Source organism: Triturus cristatus, chromosome 2_1, assembly GCF_964204655.1.
Source record: "Triturus cristatus chromosome 2_1, aTriCri1.1, whole genome shotgun sequence".
Lineage (NCBI taxonomy): Eukaryota > Metazoa > Chordata > Amphibia > Caudata > Salamandridae > Triturus > Triturus cristatus.
Window position 1 is genome coordinate 1,095,193,627 of NC_140581.1, and position 26,815 is coordinate 1,095,220,441.

General features: G+C 44.9%; 1 protein-coding gene and 1 long non-coding RNA gene across 2 annotated transcripts in view; one reads left to right on the top strand and one right to left on the bottom strand.

Annotated features, from left to right (window-relative positions):
* Nucleotides 1-26,815, top strand: part of MTHFD2L (methylenetetrahydrofolate dehydrogenase (NADP+ dependent) 2 like) — a 356,021-nt gene that overhangs the window by 154,177 nt on the left and 175,029 nt on the right. The window contains exon 5 of the mRNA XM_085636486.1: nucleotides 5,273-5,380. Within this exon, the coding sequence (XP_085492612.1) occupies nucleotides 5,273-5,380 (108 nt within the window). The remainder of the gene's footprint in view (nucleotides 1-5,272; nucleotides 5,381-26,815) is intronic.
* Nucleotides 19,794-26,815, bottom strand: part of LOC146866421 (uncharacterized) — a 262,209-nt gene continuing 255,187 nt past the window's right edge. The window contains exon 3 of the long non-coding RNA XR_014971113.1: nucleotides 19,794-20,265. This is a non-coding gene — a long non-coding RNA (uncharacterized LOC146866421). The remainder of the gene's footprint in view (nucleotides 20,266-26,815) is intronic.

Below are 26,815 nucleotides of genomic sequence, written 5' to 3' on the forward strand. Positions count from 1 at the left end.
CTATTGCGCATGCCGCAGAATATTGGTGTCTTGTCCCTACAGCAGGCTAAGCAGGCCCATCAGTGTAGATAAGCCCACTGATTGATTGATTGATTGATTGATTGATTGATTGATAATGTAATCATATCGATCTATAGGCATTATTTCATTCGGCAGAGGTAATTCTTATTCGTACTGCAGGAATGCTTGTGTTTGTAAAGTAGAATCAAATCTATAATCTACATCTGTTGCAGTGAGAAAGTTAGCGCATTGTATCCATCTTGGATGTAATGCTGTGGCATTTAGAACTCTATCTTTGGTGACGGTCTCTACGGTTGGTACCAGTTGATTCAGAAATCAGATCTAATTAAGTTGCAGAATGGTTTTACCCATTCTGTGTAATCCAAAATATATGTTCTGCCAATATTTAAAAATCTTAAAATGGATTGTAGTCTTTTCAGAGTACTGGGAGGTTTGAGTAATGCAAATTTTTCTAAAAAATGTGCCTCCAGGCTTTTGCCTCTTTTGACAACTCGTATCCCAGAAACAGGACATTGAGATGGGCAGTTTTTGAGTTTTTTAAATTAAGTTTGTAGCCCAGGTGAGCAAACCTTGAATTATACGATCTACTCTGTCCAAGTGTTCCATTTATTCATCGTCGGTCAGATAAATATCATATACACTGGGCAATGCCTCCTCATCAAAATTTTGAAGTAACTCTGCTTTTTGCCTGAAAACAGCCCTGGGCTATTCTTACTCCCCTGGGGTAAACAGCAAAATTGCCTCTGTAAGCTTAGCGCTAAAAAAGGTGTCACATATCTACTTTCAGGTGCTATATTATGGCAGAAAACTCTATTTGATATATCTAGTGTTGTTTTGTATTTTTTCTGCACAATGTAATTCATTAGTGGGGCACTGTGTGATGTGTTTAACCCCTTCGATGCGAGTGACGGAGCGGTTTCGTCATGCGGGTCGGTTGCGCTGTGCGCATGACGGAACCGCTCCATCACGGCCCCGCCCGCGCACGGAACCTTCAGCACGGCGCGGTAATCGGCGCCGCGCTGAAGGGGTTAAATGGCAGTAATCTACAACTAGACGATATGAAGATATAAATTGTCCGGTATCCTTACGGGAAACAAAGGATTATTCATTGATGAGGTGGCATTTTCTATTACACCTTGGTATTCAAGTTGCTATAGTATTTCCCTAACTTTTTTAGCCTAGCCTCATGTTTTATTGGGGACTGTCTCTGGGGTTGAGGAAATGATTTTAATGGGATCTCGTGATGAGATGACTCATCATCTCACCCAACATGATTGCGGTATAGTGCAGGAGCTAACGCTAACGCCCACTCCTTAACATATGAATGTTTAACTGATTCAAGGACTAGGTCAGAGAAAGCTGGTAAAATTTCAGTTTTTCCGTTTGGAGTTCCATTACAAATTCAGGTGGCCCGTCTTTTTCAGCCAAAAGAATGCGGTAACCGTATGTCAAGTTCTCCCAAAAGAGAGCCTTGATGTTCCTGGGTATGTCCCCTTCTAATTGGAGTGTAATTTCATATAAATGATAGGGAACACTTACTCTAGCATCAGGTGTTTCCACCGTGATATGCTCACTCAGCGGTACTATTGCCAGATAATCCATCAGGTTCTGGGGAGCTATTGTGATTTTTGCCACACTGTCCAGCATCATCACTGCCTATTCCCTGATTAGAAGTGGAGTCCTCAGTAGCCTGGGCATGCCTTCTTTAAATCCCAGGTACCTTCTTCTTTTTAAATTGAGGTTTAAATGTCTTTTGTTTGACTTTCTTTTTAATGATGTAGTCTGATGAGCGTTGTGATTTCTCCACCTCTCTCCGAACGTGTATCGGATGACTCCTGAAAGGAACAAGAGGAACATGTATCAGTATCCTGATACCTGTCAGGCTTTCTAATGTTATCACGGTTTCTCAAATTATATTTTAACTCTGTGGTTTCCTGTTGAGGAGACCCACCACATGATTGTGTTTTGTTTTGTTTATGTTTTTTTTATTATCCCATTTCTTATTGGAAGAATCGGGTGCTTGCTTAGAGTTATCCTTTTCAGAATTACATTTAACTTGTGGTTTCCCAGGTCTGGGTCCCAAATTATCTGTACCTAGCGTTGCAAATATTTATTCGATAATTTTAGGCAATTCTTGATCCTGCTGTGCAGGAGTGAACTCCCTCAGGCATTGGTGTATAGCTCATGCTGCTGCCTCCCACTTTATGTTATTTAACATAATGACTGGTACTGCTACAAAATTGCCTGTCAGTTTAATTCCCAAGTCCAGGGCAGGTGCTGCCCTGTGCTCATTCTGTACTTCAGGCAAGACAGCTAGTGAAGGGGTTCCATGAGTTCTGGTATAAACGGCAGCGAAGTCTGTACCGCAAGTGGCACAATCTTCCACTGGGGGAGCCATCCTCATTGGCAAGCAAATTGTTAATTTTCTCTGTTTCTCCCGTATGGGGAAAAATCACTACAAGATGGCTTGTTTTTTGTGCTATCCAGAATGAAATTTTCTCCCAACTGGTGGGAATTTTTCCCATAACCCCATTCAGTGTTAGTGGGCTAATACCCGTATAGCCAATTGTGGTTGTGCAGCCTGAGCAGTCCACACAGGGTTAATTGTTAATGTTTGCATTATGAACTGTGTAATATTTCTGTAAATTTTTACTAGAGCTTCGTATAGTGTGCTTAATTCTGCTGTATCTAAATTGGTAAAGTTAGGATGCAGTGTATAAGCAGCTAAGACTGGCCATGTCGCTCCTTCTGGTGATTGTGCAGGCTGAGCAGTCTGAGCAAGGCTAATTGTTAATGTTTGCATTATAAACTGTGTAAGATTTCTGTAAATCTTTACTAGATCTTTGTATAGTGTGCTTAATTCTGCTGTATCTAAATTAGCAAAGTTTGGATGCAGTGTATAAGCAGCTAAGACTGTCCGTGTCGATGCTTCTTTGCTGAGCGGACTGAGTCTCACCTTATCTCTAGTGTGGGGGAGGGTGCCTTTAAACCAACTTGTATGTTCTTGGTAAGTTAATGGGATTTCTGTGTCAGCATATGCAATGTATTAGTCATGTGTTTCATCTTTAATGTAAATGTGAAACAATTGTTTGCGAGTATCAACAGCCGGGAACTTAACCCACAAGTAGAATACCTCTGTTCTGAATGCTTCATGTGCCTCAACGCTAAGGTAACGTTTCAACCACTTGCCGGGAGACTTAATTGTAATAATTTCATTGTAACAGCATATCTGCCATTTTCTGTAATATTTAGAGCTTCTACTTCTTCTCCTATGTTGTCTACGTTATCTCCTTTTGCAGACATTGTTTTTAAACAAGAAGGAAATTAGTAAATGAATTTTTGGAAATAGGGTTTAAACAATGAGAGAAGTTTTTATCCTAATAGCTTGAATAGTTCACAGCCAATACATAGGGTATACCTACTCAGCTGTTGCGGATTTCCCTACCACCACATACGTCTCCAGTTTGGAGATGTGTAGGGGTCTCTGAGAAAGCATGACTGACCTACTCAGGTAGACCTTTAAATAAGAACCCAACCAATGTTGGTGGCGCCATGTCGTGTAGTTTCCACTAATCCGTACGATCTACACTTTGTTGGACAACATAAACTTTGGGTGAGGTGCCTAGAATGATTCCAAGCTCCCCCACAGGGTATGTTGGCCTAGAGACCAGCTAGCTCACAGTGCCACTATAAGCCCCCCCAAACCCTACCAGGGAGCAACTGGTTTCTCAGGGACGTGGTAATAGATCAGGACCTTTCGCTCAGTCACTCAAGCTTACTTGTCTTCAAAGAAGTATACAGAGAATACACAGTGGGACATTTTCTATATATTTATTGAACCAACCTTATTCTTGTATAAAATACATGTGTTGCTGTAATCAGTATCAGACATAAGCAAATGAAAGTGATTGCAAGCACCAAAAGAGTAAATAGCAGATATAGTTCTACCATGGTGCTAAGACAGTATATATATATGCAGGCATATAATACAAGATAGTAATCAGGTGTACTACTACTATGCGGACTCAACTCTGTATGTGTCTAGAGTGTGTGTAGGTGTGAAACAAAAGATTCCCTCAAGGGACCATCCAACTCCATTACCTGGCAGGAGAGAATGTAGGTCTCCGTTTTGGTCACAAACTGGACACCCCTCACATAGATGTCATACAGTCGCGTGGTGAGGTCTCAGCATGCAGGGACCCTCGGTGTCAGCTGAAGTGCCTCCTCTGCTAACCCTATAAGATGTTGATTATTTATAATAGAAAGCATCCTTGCAATGTGCATATAGATTAGCGATGTTATGGATATGTAGCTAGCCCTGCCGCCCAGTGGATGAAGATAGAACAACATTTGTACATCCGTGCGTAAAGGTCTTGCACTTGGTGTTCGAGGTATCGTGATAATGTTATGCAAAGCCACATGTGTTCATAGAAGTAGTTTCACTGAATACACACCCCACGCTGTCCTTGTTGCTCTCTCTACCGTGGCTTTTAAAAAAAAAAATTCAATTTTCCCCATGCCCGCCTCCAGTTGGTTTCCCATCTGCTCTTTCCTTGCTTCCTCTTCACTTGCCCTGCTCAGTTCACAAAAAGGAAAAATGTTGATCTTTATTGTTTTTGGAGGCTGAACAGCTGTCATTTGCTGCTGGGCAGCACTGTCTTCAGAAAAGTACTTTTGTGCAGTAATATGTCTTTATTTTTATTTAACATTACGAGTGGGGTTCACCATCTGGAATTGGTAAATACAAAAATAGAAATAAAATAGTGTGTGTGTCATGCCATAGGCACACATGCATGAAGGGTACGAAATAATGCTGATGTCAGAAGCAGTTTAAAGCACAGGCAAATTCATTAGGTCAATAAGGTAAAACCTATTGGTTTGCCAAAGCCTGCATGGATTCCTATTGTTTTGTTTAGCGTTCCCAACAAGTTGGTAATTTTTGTGTGTATGTCTGCCCACAGTACATGTGGTTTATTTGCTAATGTGTCAATGTACGGTGACACTGTAGAGCATTCTTTGTAGTTGCTATAGCGGTTCATCTGACTTTCATTAACATATGGAAATCAGTTGCTTTGTCTTTGGCAGTGATAAAACAGCAAAACACGTAAATGCAATAAATTTCCTTTTAAGTATATTGTGGCCTTGACTATACTGTCCCTGTTGTACTCAATACGTAAGCACAAACTTTCAAGTAATATACACATTCAAATAAATGTCAGTATAATTAGCTAACATCTTGTGTTTTATCCAGGAATTGAAACATTTGGAAAAAATGTTGTTGTAGTTGGAAGATCGAAGAATGTCGGAATGCCTATTTCAATGCTTCTCCACACTGATGGCAGACATGAAAGACCAGGAGGTATGAACTAATTTTGTGCTCTATAAACAAGTGTTTCTCTTCAGGTTTGGCTTGCACATCGCTTCCGCTGTGCATGTGAAATCTGTTGTATTTAATATATCTTAAAAGGAGGCTCTCATTAATTCCCATCGCTGAATTACTGTGTTCATTTCTTTTGTGTGGAACTTTATTTTTATTAACTTCCCCTGGCTGTACACATTTACGATATGTCTACTACAGCTGGTCACAATGTTTAAGTCCCATTCACTGTCAAGATAAGATCTCTGTTCACTGAAAAGGCAGACAGCTTCTAACAGTATGCTGGAATGCTTGCTTTTTATTACTTAGTTGTGTAAAGCAGATACTTTAGCCTTAGAACGTTTGTGGCATGCCTCTGCACCTTTCTCTGCGCTTTGTAGGCATTATCGGATTGTTTTTTTTCAACTTAATCTATTTTGTCATTGTGATCAGATTCTAAATGTTGTAATTAACAATGCATGTTAAAAATAAAGTTAACATACAAGAGCTATGCTATATTTTACTGCTAAACATGGCAACTACATGTGTAGTTACCTTGCAGACAACGGGGTCAGGCATTGAATGGTGCAGCAGGTGCAATATCACCAGGCCCAAAAGTTGTCAAAACGCCTCAAAACACATAATATTGCTATATTTGACTACTAAACAGGCACTCACAATCGCAGTTACCATGCAGTTAAAAGGGACTTGATTTGAATAGTACAGCCGGTGCAGTGACACCAGGACCAAAAGCTCTAGGCAGCTCACTAAACACCTAAAATACTATATTGTACTTCTAAACAGGTAGTCACACATGCAGTTACCTTACAGACAACAGGGTCATGATTTGAATGGTGCAGCAGGTGCAGTGACACTGGGGACAAAAGTTGTCAGAACTCCTCTAAACACCAAAAATTGCTATATCTTACTACTATACAGGCAGTCACAATTGCATTTACCTGCAGTTAATAGGGGCTTGATTTAAATGGTGTAGCAGGTTCAGTGGCACAGGGGCCAAAAGTTGTCATAACTCCACTAAACACCAAATATTGCTATATTTTCCTACTAAACAGGCAGTCACACGTGCAGTTTTCTAGCAAGTGCTAGGGTCATGATTTCAATAGTGCAGCAGGTGCAGTGGCACCAGGTCCAAAAGCTCCAGGCACCCGACTAAAGACCGATTATTTCTATATTTTACAACTAAACATGCAGTCATATGTGCAGTTATCTTTCAGGCACTAGAGTCATAATTTGAATAGTGCAGCATGTGCAGTTGCACCAGGCCAAAAAGTCGTCAGAACTCCTCTAAACACCTAATGTTGCTATATTTTAATACTAAACAGGCAGTCACAATTGCAGTTACCTTGCATTTAAAAGGGGGCTTGATTTGAATGGTGCATCAGGTACAGTGGCACCGGGGCCAAAAGTTGTCATAACTCCACTAAATACCTAATATTGCTATATTTTATTCATAAAGAGGCAACCACAAGTGCAGTTAGTTTGCAGCCAACAGGGTCATGATTTGAATGGTGCAGAAGATGCAGTAGCACCGTGCCTGAAAATTGTCAGAACTCCTCTAAACACCAAATACTGCTATATTTTACTAATAAACAACCAGTCACAAATACCGTTCTCTTGTACGCACTAGTGGCATGATTTGGATGGTGCAGCGGGTGCAGTTGCACTGGGCCCAAAAGTTGTCAGAACTCCTCTAAACACATAATAGTGCTATTACATCAATTCTTTCTATTATTTCCCTCTTTCATTTCATTTTTCAAAATTGTGCCATTACTTACCCACACTAAACCACTAGTAACTGCACGATATATTGCCTTTTTCTACATAAACAAATTATAACACTTTAACAAACTTTCAGTAACTTACATTGTACAACTACTCAGCAAGCTGCAACTAACAACAAAAAACTGCTTATTTTAATCACATAGGCAAAACCTAATGCATTTGCCAATGCTTTTTGAACTAACTATAGTTTGCAATGAATACTTCACTTAAGTCCCAGATAGTTGTGGATTTTACAGAAATATGTTAATCAAGTGTTATTAAAATATTTTTCCCTCCTTCTTCATGCTTGATGCTTCAGTTGTCCCTTTCGATTTTAAAACAAGCTGTGGAAGCTAGCATTATGCATATTTAAATTTAATGCGGCCCAACAACAAATGAGAATATAAGGAGAGCATGACATCAGCGCTGTACCACTAAAATGGGTGCTAAAATATAGTGCATACAAACAGCAATCGGGTGGTTGCAGTGCTATATAAACCAATGTATTATTATTAATATTATTCTTACTGCAATGCCACATGATATCACTCAATGCCCAGGTGTAAAGCTTGTTGCATCACTGGAAACATTATTTTTCTTGTAATGTTATTGTACTTTCATATTAAACGATAGCTGTTTAGCTTGGTGTCTCTAATTGCCTTAACTCTCTTTTTGGCTGCCTCCACATGCCTCCTCTACTACCATATTGTTTACCTATCTGCTGTCCACGTTGCATACACAAAATCTCGTGTTTTCTCTGTCTGAGTAGGATCCCATTTGAGGCCCTAATCTCCCTAGGGATAAAAACCCTTGCTTCTTTCCTTTGGTGTCTCCAAAGTTCATTGGGTCTTTCATTATTGGCATTCCACCTTTCCATTGCACAGAGATTATATTTTTACTTGTTCATCTTTTACCATTTGTAAGCAAAATGAAAAAGGAGGAATTTGGAGGCATTACCTAGGGATGGAAGTGCCGGACACGTGTCTCTATTTTGTTATTTTGGTTCTCCCTTTGAAGGCACTTGTTATTTGTGCCAGCATTGTTTCAGGATATCTTGTATTTCTTACCTTTGGATCCTCCCACCCAGGAAGTCCAATCAGAATGTGACTTAAGCAGGCATGCAGATCGAGATTGAGGTGGCACGTTATAGAACCCTTGACAGGACCCTAGTTGCTGTTTGCTCAATAGATTGTGGGCCTCATTTGAGTTTGGCTGGATAGGATCACCGCCATAAATTGACTGCGACCAAACTTAAAGTTCTCTTGCTTACTTTCGAACTGGGGGAACTACATTGTTTTTGACATCAGATCCTCTTGGCAGAGGCTTAATTGGCTCTGCCATTAGAAACCCCTGATGGCCCGTCACAACTGACCCGCTTATTTTTCCTGCTTGAGGCCTGTCTTCAGGGTTATCATGTTATCTGTGCTGTTATCATGATATCATGTTACCATCATGTTATCATGATGTTATCAGTGTTTTTATAGCACACTTATCACTCATATGGGTATTCAAGCTCTTTGCAGCTGGTGTGTGAGGCCAGCCCTGGAGAGCTTACTGGAAAAGCCAGGTCTTCAGCTTCTTCAGAAGTCAAGAAGAGAGGAGGAGGCTCTGATGTGTTGATGGTGGTTGGATCAGGCTTTAGGATCCAGGTATGAGAAAACGCGACCCCCCGCGCTGCTTTTGTGTATGAATGGGGTGTGAGCAAGTGAGAGTCCGGCAGAATGAAGGTGTATGGAAGTTTGGTAGAAATTAATGTGGCTATTCAGGTAGGCAGGGCCTAGGTTGTGGAGTGCTGTGTAGTTGTGAGTAAGGAATTTGAAGTGTGCGTGCTTGTGTATCAGGAGGCAGTGGCGTTCCCCTAAGGTGTGGAATGATCTGGGCTGAGAAAACGTACATGGACTCCACACACAGGTACAAAAATCCTTGCACTTCCGGTACATTGATTTGTTTGTACACAAATGCATGCTTTTGGAGTTTGTGTAAAACATATTTTACTGCCAAGTGGGTAACAAAAATTTGGTGCCAACTTGGGGAACAGACTCTCACACCTGTGATATTAGATATCACAGGTGGTGATATCTAATATTGGTGGAAGGTCCTTCACCAAGGGAGTAGAGACTGAGACCTCTGCTGACCTAGCTTAAACAAAAAATTGGACTTTATGTCCCTTGCTCCGTTTCAAGAGACACAGTATTCAGATTTGACTAGGCCTGTTGCAAATTATTTCTCCCAAAACATTAGGAAAACATCTTTTAAGGTTGTATAACCACTGGGAATGCTTTTCTGTCCTTTATGGTGGTAACTGACCATGACACGTTTTCTGGAAGGAGAGCTATAAGTATGTCTTCTTCTCCTGGTGTTGACTCCAATAGCAACCCTTTGAATCTTCTCAGAAGGAGTTTCATCTAAAATCTGCAGTGGTTGCTCTTACCTCCTTTGCAGTCATTCTTTAAGACTCGAAGGGAATTCTGTTTAATTCTCTCCTAATGTAGCATCTGCGCTCCAAGGGCCTCAGTCCTTCTCCAGATTCAAAGGTTTTTGCCAGCCCACAACTTGACTTCTTGGTACTTGTTTTTTTGGCAAAGCAGTCCTTGATCCAAGGAATGGCCGACCTGGGGATATCAAATTGTGCCAGTTTTGGCAATTGGATACCACTAGTCCACTGTCCAAGACTTTGAACATGGTTGAGAGTGCCTGTGCTTGTAATCAATGCCTGGCAGTTTCCTTTCTGCGCAATGCCATCATAGCCCCCTCTATCAAGAAGATGAGGCTGTAATTAAGATCAATCCAAAATTAGCTGACATAGCTTCTAGGTAGATATAAACTGAAAAAGTATGTTTGTGAATATTTTCCTTAAACAATTGTTCAATCCTTTGAGTAGATTTACCACCGTCCGAAGACCCCAGTGCAATATGCACAAAGTTTGTATTTTGTCTGGTGCTGATACACTAAGTATTTGCTTCTTTGACTGTCAGTCCTTCACCCAAGCCAGCATGAATGGCTGCATTAAAACAAAGTTGCTGGATCCCTTCCGAAAAGGGAAAGGACTGGATACTCCTGAGGATCACTTGGTGCATTTCCATCCCTATACAGGGCAGCACTAAGTAAGTACACTACAACACCTTAGTTGTACCCCTTTGAATTTGGCATGAGGCTGTCCCTATTTCCTCATTCTTTTGTACAAATCACCTCTGATCCTTGGATCATGTAGCTGATTGAGCGATGTTGAATAGGACTGGCCAGAATCCCAGTCAAGGCCAAACTTCCACCACCCATTTCATTCCCTCCCAGTTCATTGTAAGCCAGGATGTTAGAATCTTCTGGACAAAGGTTCAGAAGTGATGGTTATCCCCATCAGCCAAGGTTTTGTTGAGTCCGTTTTTCTTGGAAAGTAGAACAAAGGTGGTCTGAGGGGAACATTATGGATTTTTTTCTCCCTCAAACAATGTGTAGTCAAAATGGAGGGGAGGCATTTTCAGACAGGAACTTTATTGCTTTGAAATTTGGTTACCAAATTGTAACCTCTATATTTCGTTACTGATGTATTTCGCATCACCACTTCTCTAACTTCTCTGGCGGGTAAAGAAATGATAACTTACACGTGCTCCTTGGCTTTATCTTGATTGCTTTGGAGCTTTACTTGTTGATGCATTAAGCCGTGGCCTGGCTTTGTGGCCAGGATATTTTGATCATCCACTAGTACAATATTTTCTTAAAGGCTCAGGACCTGCATGGATGTACAGCACACCACACAGGCAGTTACTTTCGTTTTTGCGATGACTAAGTCTGCAGTTAGATTGAGTTGATTAATATTCTTTTTTAGAATCCAAGCTTTTTGGTCTTTTCACGTGGACCCCTTTTCTTGTTGGCTAAGTCTTTCTTCCTGCAAACTCTTCAAAAGCCGAAATAATCTCTGAGGCTGTCAAGTCCTCTCTCTCCCCTCACTTGCTTACTTGGATCATATTCTTTTCAGTACAGACCATTTGCCAGGCCTTTTTCACCACCAGGCTCTTCAATTACTCAATCCTTTATTTTGATGTCTTCTGTATGGACCACCTCTTTCTCAGTGGTAGAGTGGATATTCTTTGGAGGCTGTCCCATATAGAAGTCTGGAGCAGGAGGTTCAGTATTTAGGCTCACTCCACATTTGGTCCACAATGCTAATATTAGACAGGATTTTATTGTATTGTATATTTATATGGCACTTACCATCCTTATGAGGCATTGAAATATTTTGCGCATGGGCAGCACACTAGTAGAGTTAGTTTGTAATCAATCAATCAATCAATCAAGGAATTTATATCGCGCACTACTCACCCGGAAGGGTCTCAAGGCGCTTGGGGGAGGGGGTCTGCTACTGCTCGAACAGCCAGGTCTTGAGCTGTTTCCTGAAGGCGAGGTGGTTCTGGGTCAGCCGTAGGTGGACGGGCAGGGAGTTCCATGTCTTAGCCGCCAGGTAGGAGAAGGATCTTCCCCCGGCGGTGGCTCTCTTGATGCGAGGGACGACGGCGTGGGCGAGGTTCGCGGATCGTAGCTGGCGGGTGGGCGTGTAGAAGGTCAGGCGGTCGTTGAGGTACCTTGGGCCCAGGTCGCGGAGGGATTTGTGTGCGTGGGTGAGGAGTCTGAAGGTGATCCTCTTGTTGACAGAGAGCCAGTGCAGGTCTCTCAGGTGGCTTGAGATGTGGCTGCGTCGGGGTACGTCCAGGATGAGTCGGGCGGAGGCGTTCTGGATACGCTGAAGTCTTTTCTGAAGCTTGGCTGTGGTACCGGCGTAGAGGGTGTTTCCGTAGTCTAGTCTGCTGGTGACGAGGGCCTGGGTGACCGTCTTCCTGGTCTCGGTCGGGATCCATCGGAAGATCTTACGGAGCATGCGGAGGTTGAGGAAGCAAGTTGAGGAGACGGCGTTGACTTGTCTGGTCATCGATAGGGAGGAGTCAAGGATGACGCCCAAGTTGCGTGCGTGGTCCGTAGGCTTGGGTGCGGTGCCTAGGGCCGGGGGCCACCAGGAGTCGTCCCATGCGGAGGGCGACGGTCCCAGGATGAGGACTTCTGTCTTGTCCGTGTTCAGTTTCAGGCGGCTGATGTCCATCCATTTGGCGACGTCTTTCATCCCTTCGTGTAGGCTGGTTTTGGCGGTATCGGGCTCTCTGGTGAGGGTGAGAATCAGCTGGGTGTCATCGGCGTAGGAGATGATGTTGAGGTTGTGTTGTTGTGCGATGGCAGCGAGGGGTTTCATGTAGATGTTGAAGAGAGTGGGGCTGAGCGATGATCCTTGCGGGACGCCGCAGATGACTCCGGTGGCTTCAGAGAGGAATGGAGGGAGGTGTACTCTCTGTGTTCTGCCGGAGAGGTATGAGATGATCCATTCCAGGGCCTTCCCTTGGATGCCAGTGTCGTTGAGGCGTTGGACTAGGGTGCGGTGGCAGACAGTGTCAAATGCTGCGGAGAGGTCTAGGAGGATGAGTGCCGCTGTTTCACCGTTGTCGAGCAGGGCTCGGATGTCGTCGGTGGCTGCGATGAGGGCGGTCTCGGTGCTGTGGTTGGCTCTGAATCCGGACTGTGATGGGTCGAGGGATCCGTTCGTCTCGAGGAAGGCGGTCAGTTGCTTGTTGACGATCTTCTCGATGACTTGGGAAGGGAAGGAGCGAGATGGGGCGGAAGTTCTTGAGGTCGGTCGGGTCCGCTGTTGGTTTCTTCAGTAGTGCGCTGAGCTCGGCGTGCTTCCAGCTCTCCGGGAAGGTGGCTGTGTCGAAGGAGGTGTTGATGATGTGTCGGAGGTGGGGTGCGATGGTAGAGGCGGCCTTGTTGAAGACGTGGTGGGGGCACGGGTCTGTCGGCGATCCGGAGTGGATGGTGTTCATCATGCGTGTTGTGTCTTCGGGGGTCACCTCGGTCCATGTCTGGAGGATGGCGGCGGGGTGCGTAGGTTCGACCGAAGGGTGCGGGGGTGAAACGCCGAAGCTGTTGTGGATGTTGGTGATCTTGCAGTGGAAGTACGAGGCGAGGGAGTCGCAGAGGTCCTGTGAGGGAGTGATGTCGTTGTTGCCGGTGCTGGGGTTGGAGAACTCCTTGACGATGTTGAAGAGCTCCTTGCTGTCATGGGCGTTCTTGTCCAGTCGTTCCTTCAGAGATTTCTTCTTGGTGGTGCGAATGAGCTGGTGATGTCTGCGGGTGGCGAGTTTGAGGGCGGTCATGTTGTCGGTGGTCTTGTCGAGGAGCCAGGCCTTCTCGAGGGTGCGGCAGGCCTTCTTGGAGTTCTTGAGTTCGTCGGTGAACCAGGGGGCCTTCTTGCTTCTGGGCCTGGTGAGTGGGTTCTTCAGTGGGGCGAGGTCGTCGGCACAGGAGGTCAGCCACTGCGTGAGGTCGAGAGCTGCTGTGTTAGGGTCCGTTGTCCTGACAGGTGGGTTCTGGCTGAGGGAGGTGGCGAGCTGGTCGACGGTGATCTTGCTCCAGTTCCTGCGGGGAACCTGCTTTGGGTGGTGGTGGACCGTGTTCTTTTCGAAGCTGAAGTGGACGCAGCTGTGGTCAGTCCAGTGAAGTCCGGTGGAGTGGCTGAAGGTGACGTGCTTGCTGGATGAGAAGACGGGGTCGAGCGTGTGGCCGGCGTAGTGCGTGGGGGTGTTGACCAGTTGCTTGAGTCCGAGGGTGGCCAGGTTGTCCAGCAGGGTGGTGGTGTTGCGGTCCTTGTTGTTCTCCAGGTGGAAGTTGAGGTCCCCGAGGAGGATATAGTCGGCGGAGGGGAGGGCGTGGGGGCTGATGAAGTCCGTGATGTCTTCGCAGAACTGTGAGCGTGGTCCCGGGGGTCTGTATATGAGGGTGCCTCTGAGGGTAGTCTTGGGGTCGGTGTGGATCTGGAAGTGCAGGTATTCGGCGGCGTTGAAAGCGTCGATGGAGTCAGTCGAGATGCGAATGGTGCTTTTGTGAACGATGGCGATGCCTCCTCCGGTCTGGTTGACGCGATCTTTCCTGATGATCTTGTAGCCGTCCGGGATGGATATGGCGATGTCGGGGGCTGAGGAGGCGTTCATCCAGGTTTCCGTGAGGAAGGCGACGTCTGGAGATGTGGTGTCGAGGAGGTTCCAGAGTTCCACGGCGTGTCTGTGGACGGAGCGGGTGTTGATCAGGATGCACTTGAGGTGGTTGCTGTTGTCCGTCTTGGTGGGCGTGGTGCCTGTTCGGAGGCAGGAGAAGTTGCAGGATCGGCAGACGAAGGGTCCATGGGTGCATCGCGGGGACGCTCTGTAGCATCCGGGGGCTCGGGCGGTTTTGAGTGCGATGAGCGTGGCGAAGTCGTAGGTCCTGCGGGGGGGCTGGCGGGCGGGGGGGCCAGGGGGTCTGGCGTTGGGCGCGGTCCAGGCGCAGACGGGCTTACCTTTGGCGCACCTTCGGCGCTCAACCGGCGCTCCCGCTGCGCGCGTCCGTTGCGCGGTCGCTCAGGGGGCGTCATAAATCAGGATCCGGGAGGGAGGGTCAGCTGGGAGGCGGGAGCGGGGTGGCCAATGGGCAGGGAGGGGAGGCGGGACTGCAGGCGGAGGCGGGAGCAGGAAGCAGGAGACCGGGGCAGCGGCGGCAGGAAAAACGGAGGGGAAGTGACCGGGCAGCGGCGGTGGTCAGCGGCCGAGGAAGGGGCAGCAGCGGCAGGCGAAGAGTGGCAGGCGGTACCTACAAGGTAGCAGGCAGAAGGCAGCGGCGTGGAGGAGGTAAGTGGCGGCAGTCACAGCGGTAGGCAGGCGCCAGGCAGGCAAGCGGCAGAGCAGTGAAGTAGGAGCGACCGGCTGTGGGGGCACAGTTGTAAGTGGCACAGTTTTAAGTGTTGAGTTAGTTATAAGCCATGTAGAGAATCAGAGAGAAGAACAAGCCTGCTCCTCCATTCTCAATGGATTATACAAAGTCACAGTTTATCAATGTTATGTTATGTTATTGGTTACTTATAGAGTGCACGATCACAGGATAGGTCTTTTGGCGCTAGGTAATAAAAAGTCAGGGATCTCTACTATTTATAAGCCTGTGTAAACAACCATGTCTTTAGAAGTTGCCTAAATTTGGTGTAGACAGATGCCTGCCTCATTTCCAATGGAAGTGTATTCCAGAGGCGAGAGGCTGCGATAGAGAACCTACAACCTCCAATCCTGAGTTTCTTGTAGATGGGGGTGACCAAGTAGTGAAGGTGACTTGATCGCAGTTCTCCCGTTGGACAATATTTTACAATGCAAGCTTTCTCAAAGCCTGGGCATCTTAAGTACAGCGCCTTGAACACCGTGCAGCATGCCTTAAATCTGCATCTCTGTGCCACTGGCAGCTAATGGAGGTCCCTGGTCACCCACATGATATAACCCCTCTTGGAACCTGAACTATCAGCCTAGCAGCCTGGTTTTGCATTAACTGAAGCTTGCGCAAGAGGGCTTTCGGGAGGTCCAGATAGAGTGAGTTTGCGTAGTCCAGTCTGGACATAACCAGTGCCAGAATAACTTGGATCAAGGCCTCTCTCTTCAGGAATTTCCTAATCTTTTTTATCCGGCGTAGTTGCAGGAAACAAGCCGAGGTTACTGCACCGACCTGCTGTTTACATGATAGATCCTCGTCGATTATCACACCCAAGCTTTTTACGGCCCTTTGCGGAGAGGGAGGGGAGACGATCTCACTAGGCCAACACCCCGGGTTCCAACATGACATTCTACTCTTAGTGAGGACTATCTCAGTTTTGTCTGACTTAAGTTTCAGTTGGTTCCCATTCCTCCATCCCCTGATGAATTGCATGGTGTTTTGGAAGTGCAGTCTAGCTGTATCGCTGTCGTCGATCGCGAACAACAGTTGCATATCATCCGCGTAGTTGAAGATGCTTACTTTCATCATCTTAAGGGATCTGACCAAAGGTTGGATGTAGATGTTAAATACGTGGTGGGAGAGAGAGGACTCTTGGGGCACCCCACAGCTCACCTTAACCTCTTTAGAGGAGTAAGGAGCAAGTCGCACTGATTGGGATCTATTCCCTGGGAACGATGTCATCCAACTCAATGCTACGCCCCGTAACCCCGCGGCCCAGACACAGTCAGCCAACAAAGTGTGATCCACCTTGTCAAAGGTTGCCGACAGGTAAAGCAGCACTAAAGCCTGGGTGTTCCCTTTATCAACTTCTCTTCCCAATTCGTCTAACACCGAAGTAACCACTGCTTCCGTGGAGTGTGCTGGTCAAAACCCCACCTGACACGGGTCCAGAAACTCTGATTTCTCCAAGAAATCGCAGAGATGGTGAGCCAGGTAGGCTTCCACTATCTTGACTAAATACGGTAGATGGCACACTGGGCGACAGTTCTTCATGTCTGAGGGGTCTGCCCCCTCTTTCATCAGGAGGGGTATGATGACTGCCTTTTTGAATGATTTAGGTACCAGACCCGAGCTGATAGAATAGTTAAGAAATTGTCAAGACTGTCCCCACCAGAGGTTGGCACCTCTCGAAGGACTCTTGGAGGACAGATGTCATTAGGTGACCCTGATTTACCTTTCGTCATAAGTTCCTTCAGGCCGTCCTATGATACATTTGGGAAGTGCGAGAGCGTAAAGCTATTGGTGTTTCCCTGCGGGGATTGGGAGCAGACAAGCCCAAGGGAATGCTCCTTTTTATTGCGGCAATCTTGTCACAAAGATTTCATTGAGAGTATCACACAGACTCTGTGACGGTGTAATAGCCTAGGGAGGGTCACCTTGTCTAGGTTAGATAGTTCATTGACGATTCTGAAAATTTCCTTGGATTTATTAGATGCCTTAGGGATTTTATTCGTGAAATGGCAAATTTTAGTTTGCTTTACTGGAGACGTATACATTTTAAGTTGTTGGACATAACTGGTTCTCAAAGCTGGCGAATACTCCGTGTGCCATTTTCTTTCTGCACATCGGAGATTCAGTTTCGCCGTTCTCATATCTACAGAAAACCATTTGTCGGCCTCGTGGTTTTTTTTCTTGTTAGAGCTATGCCTGTGGGCATGGGTATCACTGGTCCCCTTCAGCCAGTTAGACACATTTTGCTCATAGTCATCGATGTCTTCCCTAGGAACCGGAGGAGATTTCCCCAGGACCTAGCAGAACTCCGTGAGGTTGACCCGAGCCCAGTTCCTAAATGAAAGTACTGGTCCCCTAGGGGGGCTTAGCTCCTTTGGTCTGGTCACCGAAAAGGAGATAGGATGATGGTCTGACCACCATCACACAGGACAATGCTCAGGTTCTTCGAGAGTAGTTTTGAAGTCCAGATTTGATCTACTATGTTGCCTTTGATATGGGGAGGTGAGTTCACCTCCTGTTCCAGGTTCAATTCATGTAAAGTAGAAGTAAGGTCCAAGGCTTGAGGGCCCCCATCTTCATCATTGACCCAGTAATTTAAATTTCCAATCAGGAGAACATTAGCATGGTCTACTACTAGCGGAGCTATGGCTTCCGCAAGAGCTTGAGCAAACTCCTGCATATGGTGCGGAGGCTTGTAAACTAAAACACATACAAAATCCTCCATGGAGGACTTTAAATGGATCACTAAAGTTTCTACCGCTGGTAAACCCAGCAAGGGTAGTTTGGCAAATCGGATGGATTTTTTGATTATGGCTTCTACTCCCCCCCCTTTTTTTCCCTGTTTCCCTGTTGGCATATAAGATATAGTACTCACTAGGGAGTGCTGCCAAAATGTCAGGGGAAGATTCCTCTGTAAGCCATGTTTCTGTAAGTAACAGCAGATCTGGAGCCTCCGACTCAAGAAGATGAACGATTTCACCTTGATGTTTAGCCAAGGAGTGTGTGTCAAGGCGTCCCCATCAAATCCACCTCTGTCAGCATCACAAGATTGTCTGAAGGAGCTAGAGAGGTTTGTCATGTCAGGTGTAGTTGAGCCATCCAGGCCCTCTTTTCGTGTGATATGAACTAATTTCCAACCCCTGCAAAAGAGGTGGAGATTGTTTCAGGTGCTGATGTGTTTAGAACAATAGCTGACTGCGCTGAAATGGTTGGACGTTCAGGATGCCTGTTTCCCGGTACCCCTCAAGATGTATGACAGAAGGTACTTTGGGTTCACAATGGCAGAACATCACTACCTGCTCCAAACCTCTTGATGAAATGCCTCTTCCAGAACTTTGCAGTCCCCACCAGCTCCTCTTTCACGGTGGTCTCACCAAAAATACTTTTGCAGTTCACCTGAACAGAAGGAGCGATCAGTTAGCTTCTCGAGTGGAAAAATGTTTCCCTTCCCCTAAGCGATGGCCTGATGTGGGTTTCATTGTTGGTATCTCTGAATGCCTCTCCCCATCTGATCAAAAGATCAGGACGAGCTCAATATGTTCTGTTATATAGGTGGCACTGGTTGTGCCTTGACAATTCTGGGCATTAGATCTCATCCAAATATTACCAACTATCTGCCCTTTGGAGTAAGGAAGAGGGATGCCCACTTACCTTCCAGCTTGCTTCCTGGGGAATTAGTCTTCCAACATCTGGGACTCTCCTGTGAATACTCGGAACCCAGTATAAAAGAATATTAAGCTGCTTAAATGCTCAGTGGATAACGTAATCTTACGCCATTTGGCTAAGCAAGGATTGCCGGAGGACTCATAGGTATTCATTTTTGCCATTGGATTCTTGATTCTACTGGAACAGACATGAGGTCTCAGATTTACTAAACACTTGTGTTGTCTTTGCGTGATGGAATACGACACAAGGCAACTCAGGTGCTTAGGCGATATTTACAAAGCTACACAATTCGATATTTGCATGGCCATGCGTCATTTTTCACCTGCAAAGTAACTCAAAGCAGCGCCTCATGCTGCCTTGCGTTAACCTGCATCGGGGAGACGTTTTATCGATGGAACATGGGGGTTCCCAAATAGCTAGTTGTGTATTTTGACACAAACACAGATTTAGTAAAGTTAGGAAACCTAGTTATGCACCAGAATGGTGGCCTACCTAACCTTGGTGTAACAAAGAGAAATATGTCTGTTGCTCCTCGTTACTTCCACTTTGTATGTGTGCTGCCTTGTGCAGCACACATGCAAAGAGGAATAAGCTTCTAAGAATTGTTTTTGTGCAGGAGGTATACCTTCCTGCAAGAAAACAATCCAGCAGGGCTGGCGCCCTTGCACCATGGCGCAAGGGTGTCTTCATTGGCACGAGGCAGCCACATATGTGTTGCTTTTTCTTTGAAATATGGTACAGTTCAACTCTCTTTCAAGCAATGCAGCACACCAACTTGCCTTGCTGCATTGTGTTGCATGAAAGATTAGTAAATCTGGGCTGAGTTATCTTACATCTTACAGGCCTGCTGTAGTTGGTCCCTCATTTAAGGCACCCGATTGCCCCTTAACAGCTCATTAAACAATGGCTTCCTGTGACTTGAAGGAACTTATTTACAAGCCCCTGGCGCCGCCGTTACGTCACTTTTTCCCTTTTTAAAAGTGGTGCAACGGCGGCGCTAGGGGCTTGTAAAAAAAGCCCTGAAGGTTCCATAATGGAAGATAGATGCATTCAGCCACTTAAGCAAAGTACAAGCCCTTTACACCTCCGAGTGTTTTATGATGTTTCTTAGGAAAGGTCAGGAATCACCCATCCTTTAGACTAAAAAGAGTGTCCGACGTTCATTTAAACAAAGAGATTGTTATTCCAACTTTTTTCTATTTCCCAGTCAGGACTTCGTACACTTCCTCAAGGGTGTTCTGTTCGCTCCCAGCAGGAAAATAACAACGCTCTACAACCAGGTACAAGTTGTCAGTTCTTGGTAGTTTGAGACAAAACAGTGCTATGCATTCCATAGGGAGCAAAATGGACTCTAGTTTGGCAATAGTAAATGCAGATGTGAACCCATGTATTGCAGACTCCAAATCTCATTTCAAATCTGGTGAGGCAGGAGATTTCGATGAAGTCTTAAGAGATGAGAGGCTTAGAACGGAACCTGCACATAAAAGCGCCAGCCTTCAGTGATTGGGCGCACTTCAATACAGATCTGAGGGTGCGAAACAGCAGCAGTGTCAGGAGCTCTGGAGATACTTTGATTTCTATGTTTAGTCTTCAAATCATCTTCCCTCATTTTCTGCAGTCCTCCACTGCATTTTCACTGTCCTGGGCATCCTGTGTCAAGGTTCCTGTGGGAGAAAAGAACAAGTTGGGAGTTCTTGCATTCTTGGAGACGTTATAACAAGGCGTGTGGCAAAACAAATTGGCAGAGCAACGGAGTACATTTTAGAACATGATATTTATGGATAATAAGGTCAAAGAAGTATAGAATGTATTAACAATAAAACCAAAGAAGATGTTCAGCCGACGTAGGTGAGAAGAAACAGGGCTCCAAGAAATAGCGCATTGAGATGCCAGCTCAATTGAATATGTTCTCAGTTATATAAGATAACTAAAACACAATGGCAGTTACCACTCTGGTGGTTGTGTGACAATTAACTGTTTCAGCTCTGACAGAAGCGCTCCAGTAATTCGCTACTCTACTCATTAACGACAGATATACTACTGTGAGAGGTTAGGCAGTTGTTAATGTCAGTAGAAAAGCGGTACATGGTGCGCATAATTGTTCCTGCTTATTTTGAATGGGCCCATTTGCAGCTCTTCCTCTAACATTATCCAGACTGCATCTCTACACCATCTTGGATGTAGAGATGATACAAAGAGGTTGCCTGGCAAAATGAAGGCCTTTATTCCCATTCTCCTTTCTTCTGGGTTTACGCATCTATCTGGAAGTATCAATTCTTCTTGGTTACCAGTAAATTCTTAGGTCAATTGTAAGCTTTCAACATCCTGCATCTGCTGGCAGTGTAAGGTACCTAACAGGTTGACAGTTCCACGTGATGCTGCTAGCCCAGGCTGGATGGCTGAAGAATGTGCCTTCTGTACCACCTTTTAATAAACCCAAACTAAAGTGAAATCAAAAAATGTATGCAGGAGTTGAACCAATGCATATATGTTCAGCTGGAAGACCTCTAATAAAGAGAAAGGTGAGCAGAATAAACAGGTAATCTTCATTAAAGAGCATCAATTCTTGAGCGCCTCTAGAATCATCATGACAACTACTAACTCATAATAATTCACAGCTGTCAAGCGGCGTGGATGGGGGAGGGGAAGGAAAAGAGAAAGCAGATAAGGCACTAAGACAAAGGTGTGCGTCCAACAATGGTTATTCAAATAAAGAAATGTATTGGTTTAGTCAATTTTTTAAAGACATGTTGCACAGCGGTGCTGGCTGCTGTACAACGTGGTTTAAAGCTTTTAAAAAAGAGCTATAACGCAGACAGCGGTGACCACATCATAGTGCTTTTTACCCATGCTGCACCACAGCAGCTAGCGCTGCTATGTGACATGTCTAAAAAACATTGGCAAAACCAAAAGATTTCATAGAGGCGAAACCTATTGGCTTTGCCAATGCTTTTTGCATTTTGCAGTTTTATGTAGTGCAAATTCCACCCGAAAGTATTGGATCGATTTACGTGAGCACCAGTTACATTACACACGTTTGCATTTATTTAGTTTAATAGGCACAGGGAGATTAAGTAATTTGCCCAGAAACACAGAATGTTGACGAGATGCCGAAAATTGAACCCAGTTCTGCAATTCCAAAGTGGCAGCACTGACCATAATGTCAAAACCTCTCTCCTTCAGCGCCTTGGAGTTAAATTGCACTTTGTTTTCTGGAAATTTGGTCATTATTACTCAACCAAAGGAAAAGCGAGAACTGCACATTTTTGCAGTTCTTTACATTTCTAAAAACCTAGACTAATGGAAGATTTTCTAGTGACTATGTAATCGTATTTCGTACCTTGCATAAATGTGCCCAAACACGGACATCTAGCTGTAAAGTCACACCTAGAGCTCTTCCCCAGGCAGGCATCCAGTTCAAACTGCACTCAAAGCGCAACATGTTCTTAAAAGTGAATTTTGGCTACTAACACCAACTAGTGATGGTAGATAAACAACGAAGGGAAAAGTATAGACGGTGTGAGGGAGCGGGGATCTGTGGCTAAGGCACCAACAGTAGATGCGAGTTAGCAATTAGCGACAGGAGGGAGGCCAGACACTCAGGGCATATTCACAAGCCCTTATGACCACCACAACGCCACTTTCAGTGACGTTGTGATTGCGATACAGGCCTTTCCTTATTCACAAGGCAGTGTTAAGCTACTTATCGTGGCTTAATGCTGCCTTGTGAATAAGGCACTCTTTCACGCTGTATTTAGCGTGAAAGGGGAGGGTAATGGGTGTTGCGGTGGGCGTTCCACCGCAGCATCCATTGATTTTGATGCTGCCCCCTATTCACACGGGCAGTGTAAATAGGAGGCAGCGCTAAAGTTAAGACCAGGAAAATCCTGGTCCTAAACAGGCAAAACGAGGAGAAATTATTTATTTCTCGTTTTTGCTTTTTCCATGTGTTCTGCCTTGTGCAGTACACATGGAAAAAGCAAATCGTCATGGTTTGTGTATGTACAGGAAGGTGTCCCTTCCTGTACATAAACAAACCTTTTTTAAAAATGCCATGCTGTCACTTTAACAAGACACAAAGAACAACAGAAAATAGCATGCTACAGCCAACAGAAACCGAGGAAAACAAAGTGGCAAGCACACAAACGAATGAAGTGTATGGGCAAGCTGTAAGCCCCTTTTAAGATGTATATTGATTACAAGAGATGTCACAAGCACAGTGCGGGCGTTGTGCAGGTGAAACCTAAAAAAGCCCCTCCACTGCCTGCATGTGGTACCTCTGCGGAAAGCAAACAATGGCCAGGCGCTGCTGAATGTGTCCAGATGTTGGAAAATTACACCAGGACGAGTTCAACTTGCTTCACCGGAGCCCAATAAGTTCTTGTCAGCGGGGATGGCGTCCACCCTAGAAAAATAGTGGGTAGAAACTGTCTACCTGCATACCCCCGATGTGAGCCGTGCCGTCCCCACTCGCATTCCACATTGCTCTCTCTCAACCATAATGTTCTCAGTTGCTTCCCTCCTTCATTTGCCCTCCTTGTAGTTTCCTCCTCCCTCCCAAATTCCCTCCCTCAAACCCTCTCTCCTTCTTCCTTCTTCCGCCCACCGTCTGGCATTCACTCGCAGCTTTTCCTCTTAAAAACAAAAACTTTAACACTACTTTTTTTTTTAACGAGTCATATCAGATCGGGCAAATAAAAAGAAAAACCACCCACGTCATTCTGTAGTCATGGACTCACCTGCAAAAAGAGTGGCTGCAGACCCTTTCTCTTTAGCCAGGCTTCACAGCATCGATGCAGTACAGCATTGCCAAAAAAAACATTAGCAAACCCAGTAGGTCCCAAAGATGAGATCTGTTCGACTCGCCAATGCTTTTTTTCTGGGAGTAGTGGCCGTGCATTTCACAGTAGAGGACTGCCACTATGCCTCCTGCTTTGTAATTTGTGTCTGGGTGGGGGCTGCAGCGCTGACTGTCAGCAACACTGAGAACTTGCATGTATATATATATTTTGAAACTCCTTTTCAAGATGTCCACCGTGCATGCACGTGCATGCACAACAGCATCCTGTGGTAATAAAAACAACAGTGGCTACGCCAGCAGGTGGGAACCCTGTAGCCAGGGTGAGGCTTTAGCAATGCTTGTTTAACCCGTTCCGTGCTTATGGCGGAACCACTCCGTCATGAGCCACTGGCGCCGTGTGCTCATGACGGAGTGGTTCCGTCATGCTGCGGCCGTTGGCGGCCGCTCCGCCCACGCGGCGCTAATTCCCCGCCTGTGCGGGCGATTAGCGCAGTGGGCGGAGTCATGACGGAACCACTCCGTCATGAGCACAGCTCGCCCGTGACTCATGACGGCGTGGTTCCGTCATGAGCACAGCGGCGCCGCGGCGGAATTCGTGCCGCGGCGAAGGGGTTAATGAAGGGATCTGACGAGGGCCAACATATGCGCCAGCATAAAATCGTACCTTAAATAATGCATTCATAAATGTGCAGCAACGGTGTGCAAAGCTCTGTATTAACAACAATGACAGACATTTAAACTCCCGACATGTCATGAGGATATCCATAAGCTAAGAAAGATATGGGGGCATATTATGAAGAAACTGTGTTAAAATTATCGCCGCTTTAACGGCAGAAAACTGCCGCTAAAGCGGCGATAATGGGCTTGATAATATGCCCTTGTGAATTCCCATAGAAGCTCATGTTCTGGTGTCAACATGGGCTTCTATTGGAATTCTCTGCGGCATATTATCAAGCCCATTATCGCCGCTTTAGCAGCAGTTTTCTGCCGCTGAAGCGGCGATCATTTTAACGCCGGTACTTGATAATATGCCCCATAGAGCCATCTTACCAATGGTAACAGAGTCACCACTAAGCTTACTTTATTCATGTTGCTCTTAAATATCAACAATGCTGATTACTAAAAAATCGAACACGCAAACAACTCCAAGCCAACCATGCGAAAAGAAGACATTCATTTTGCGTTTTTCACCTCAGTTGGCACACAGTGCAGGATATAATTCGAAATAAAAACACTAACAAGCACATACAGTGCTTTACAGTGCTTGCCCTAAATATTCATTTGACCAAATATCATAGGACCCCGAGGATCTACCGTAGACGAATATAGGTCATTATGCAGATGAGTCATGTTTGCGAAAAGTATTGCTCTTTTTATATTTGGCGATCAAGCTTAATTGCTCAAACTAAGGTTTATGTCTCTAAATTGGAAACATGTAACATGATTTAAAATTAAGCATATACGATTTTTAAGCACATGTTTACATTTCTGTGCATTTTTAAATTGGTGGTCATATTTAGTCATTTTGATGACTAATATAATTATGGCGGCTTTTAACTTTGTTTTTTCAGTTGGATTTACAGATTGTGGTGCTGTAAATCAACATTATGCGTGGACAGATGGTTCTGTCGAACAGCTGCTACTTGTAGACCGTCTCTGATTCCCCTTCGGCTGTAGAGGCAATTAACATTCAATGAAGGTGGATGTGAAAATTCCAGGTTTTTCTTTGGGTTTTAACAAGGAACAAGTTAATTAAATTTGCAGGGGCATGCACCTCTAGAAATTAAGACGGATTTCAGATTTTTTTCTTGCAAAATAGAAAAATCGCTTTGGCTCCTACTTGGTTACAACTGTTGTCAGATTATAAATAGCGAGATGGGCTGTGGTTGATTTGAAAGCAGTGCTTTAAATGGGCCGGTACTCTCCGGTACTGAGTACCGGCACTTTTTTATTTTGAGAAGGAGAGTACCTGCACTTCTCAAGAATAACGTAATACTTTTAATTGGAGAGTACCGGCACTTCTCAGAAACAAGCAGGTACTCTGTTACAGAGTACCCGCACTTCTATTTTTCCATTTCAAGCTCTGTTGAAAGGTGTGCACTAAGCGCAAGCAAGTATTTTGCAGCTATTGGTCCGAACAAAGATTGTGCAAAAGCAACAGGATGTGGCTGTATTACCGGGATGTGAGTGTACTTCTGAGATGTGTTTACTCCTGAGCATAAGGTATTTAAAAACTTAAAAGAAAAGAAACCTTCTCAAGCGGGGAGCATTCGTAGAAACTTGTAAATGACTGTGGAGGCCTTTACTACATCCTTTTCTGTGCTTTCTTTCAATTCCTAATCGAAACTCTGAGGTAAAAGTTTTATTTTAACTGCAGTTTCTAACTCAAACAATCATTGCAATGCCAATAGGTGTGGCTTATGGATGAAAGTGCCTTTGGTGTCACTTATTGGTGTAGAACAGGAGTCTCCAATCTTTTCTGCAATGAGAGCTACTTCTGATCAGTGAAAATCATCGTCATGTTCCCTCTAATTTTTTACCTCTGTGTGCAGCAGTGTAAGGTCTCTGTGCGCTGCTGCCAAGGCATTGTGCGCCTAGAACCCGGCCATGCATGTGAGCCTGACCACTACAAGGAGGGTTTAGGGTGTTCTCCTCCCAAGAAAATTAGGGCAAAAATTGTGCATTGTACAACACATATTTCATCATGTATACAATTGTATCAACTTTTAAAGCCTAGTAAATGATGACCTTACTGTGCCCCAGAACAGGAAAAACTTTGTTGGGGCCCTTCAATGAGTCCTTCACTGTCACCTTTCAGCAGTGCCCCGTATCTCTCCATAGTCCCTCTCTCACATTTATTTAATTTGTTTTATAGCGCCTCTCCTACAGCATAGGGTGTCGGATCACTTAACATCACACACAAATAAGAGACAATGAATCATACATGTGTAAATCAATCTATACGAAATGTTGCATAAGAAACAAGGGGACTACAAGGTTTGAGATTTATGTCATCTATACCAGTAAGCATTTTGTAAGACTGCTTGGTCTGGAGAAGCACAAACTCAGGAATCAGAATGTAACGCAGTGGTTAGGGTTGGGATTACTAATAAGAATTTATTTTACCCAAACAAACCCTTTTTAGCAATGTTAGGATAATGAAAGACTCAGGATAAAGCATAACTTTGTAACCTGTGCCTTAGCTCACTGTGCTATATTAAGATTGCAATTTATGAATTGCACAATAACAAAAGGGTCTCTGACAAAAGCAGTAACCCACTAAGCAATGAACGTATTCGTGTTCTGTGATCTGCATGGTACAAGTCCTTTGCAGAAGGCATAGTAACCCTCTGCGCTACCTTAGATGAGTCAAAACTGCCACTAGCCAAAACTCAGAACTCTCTCCAGCAGGA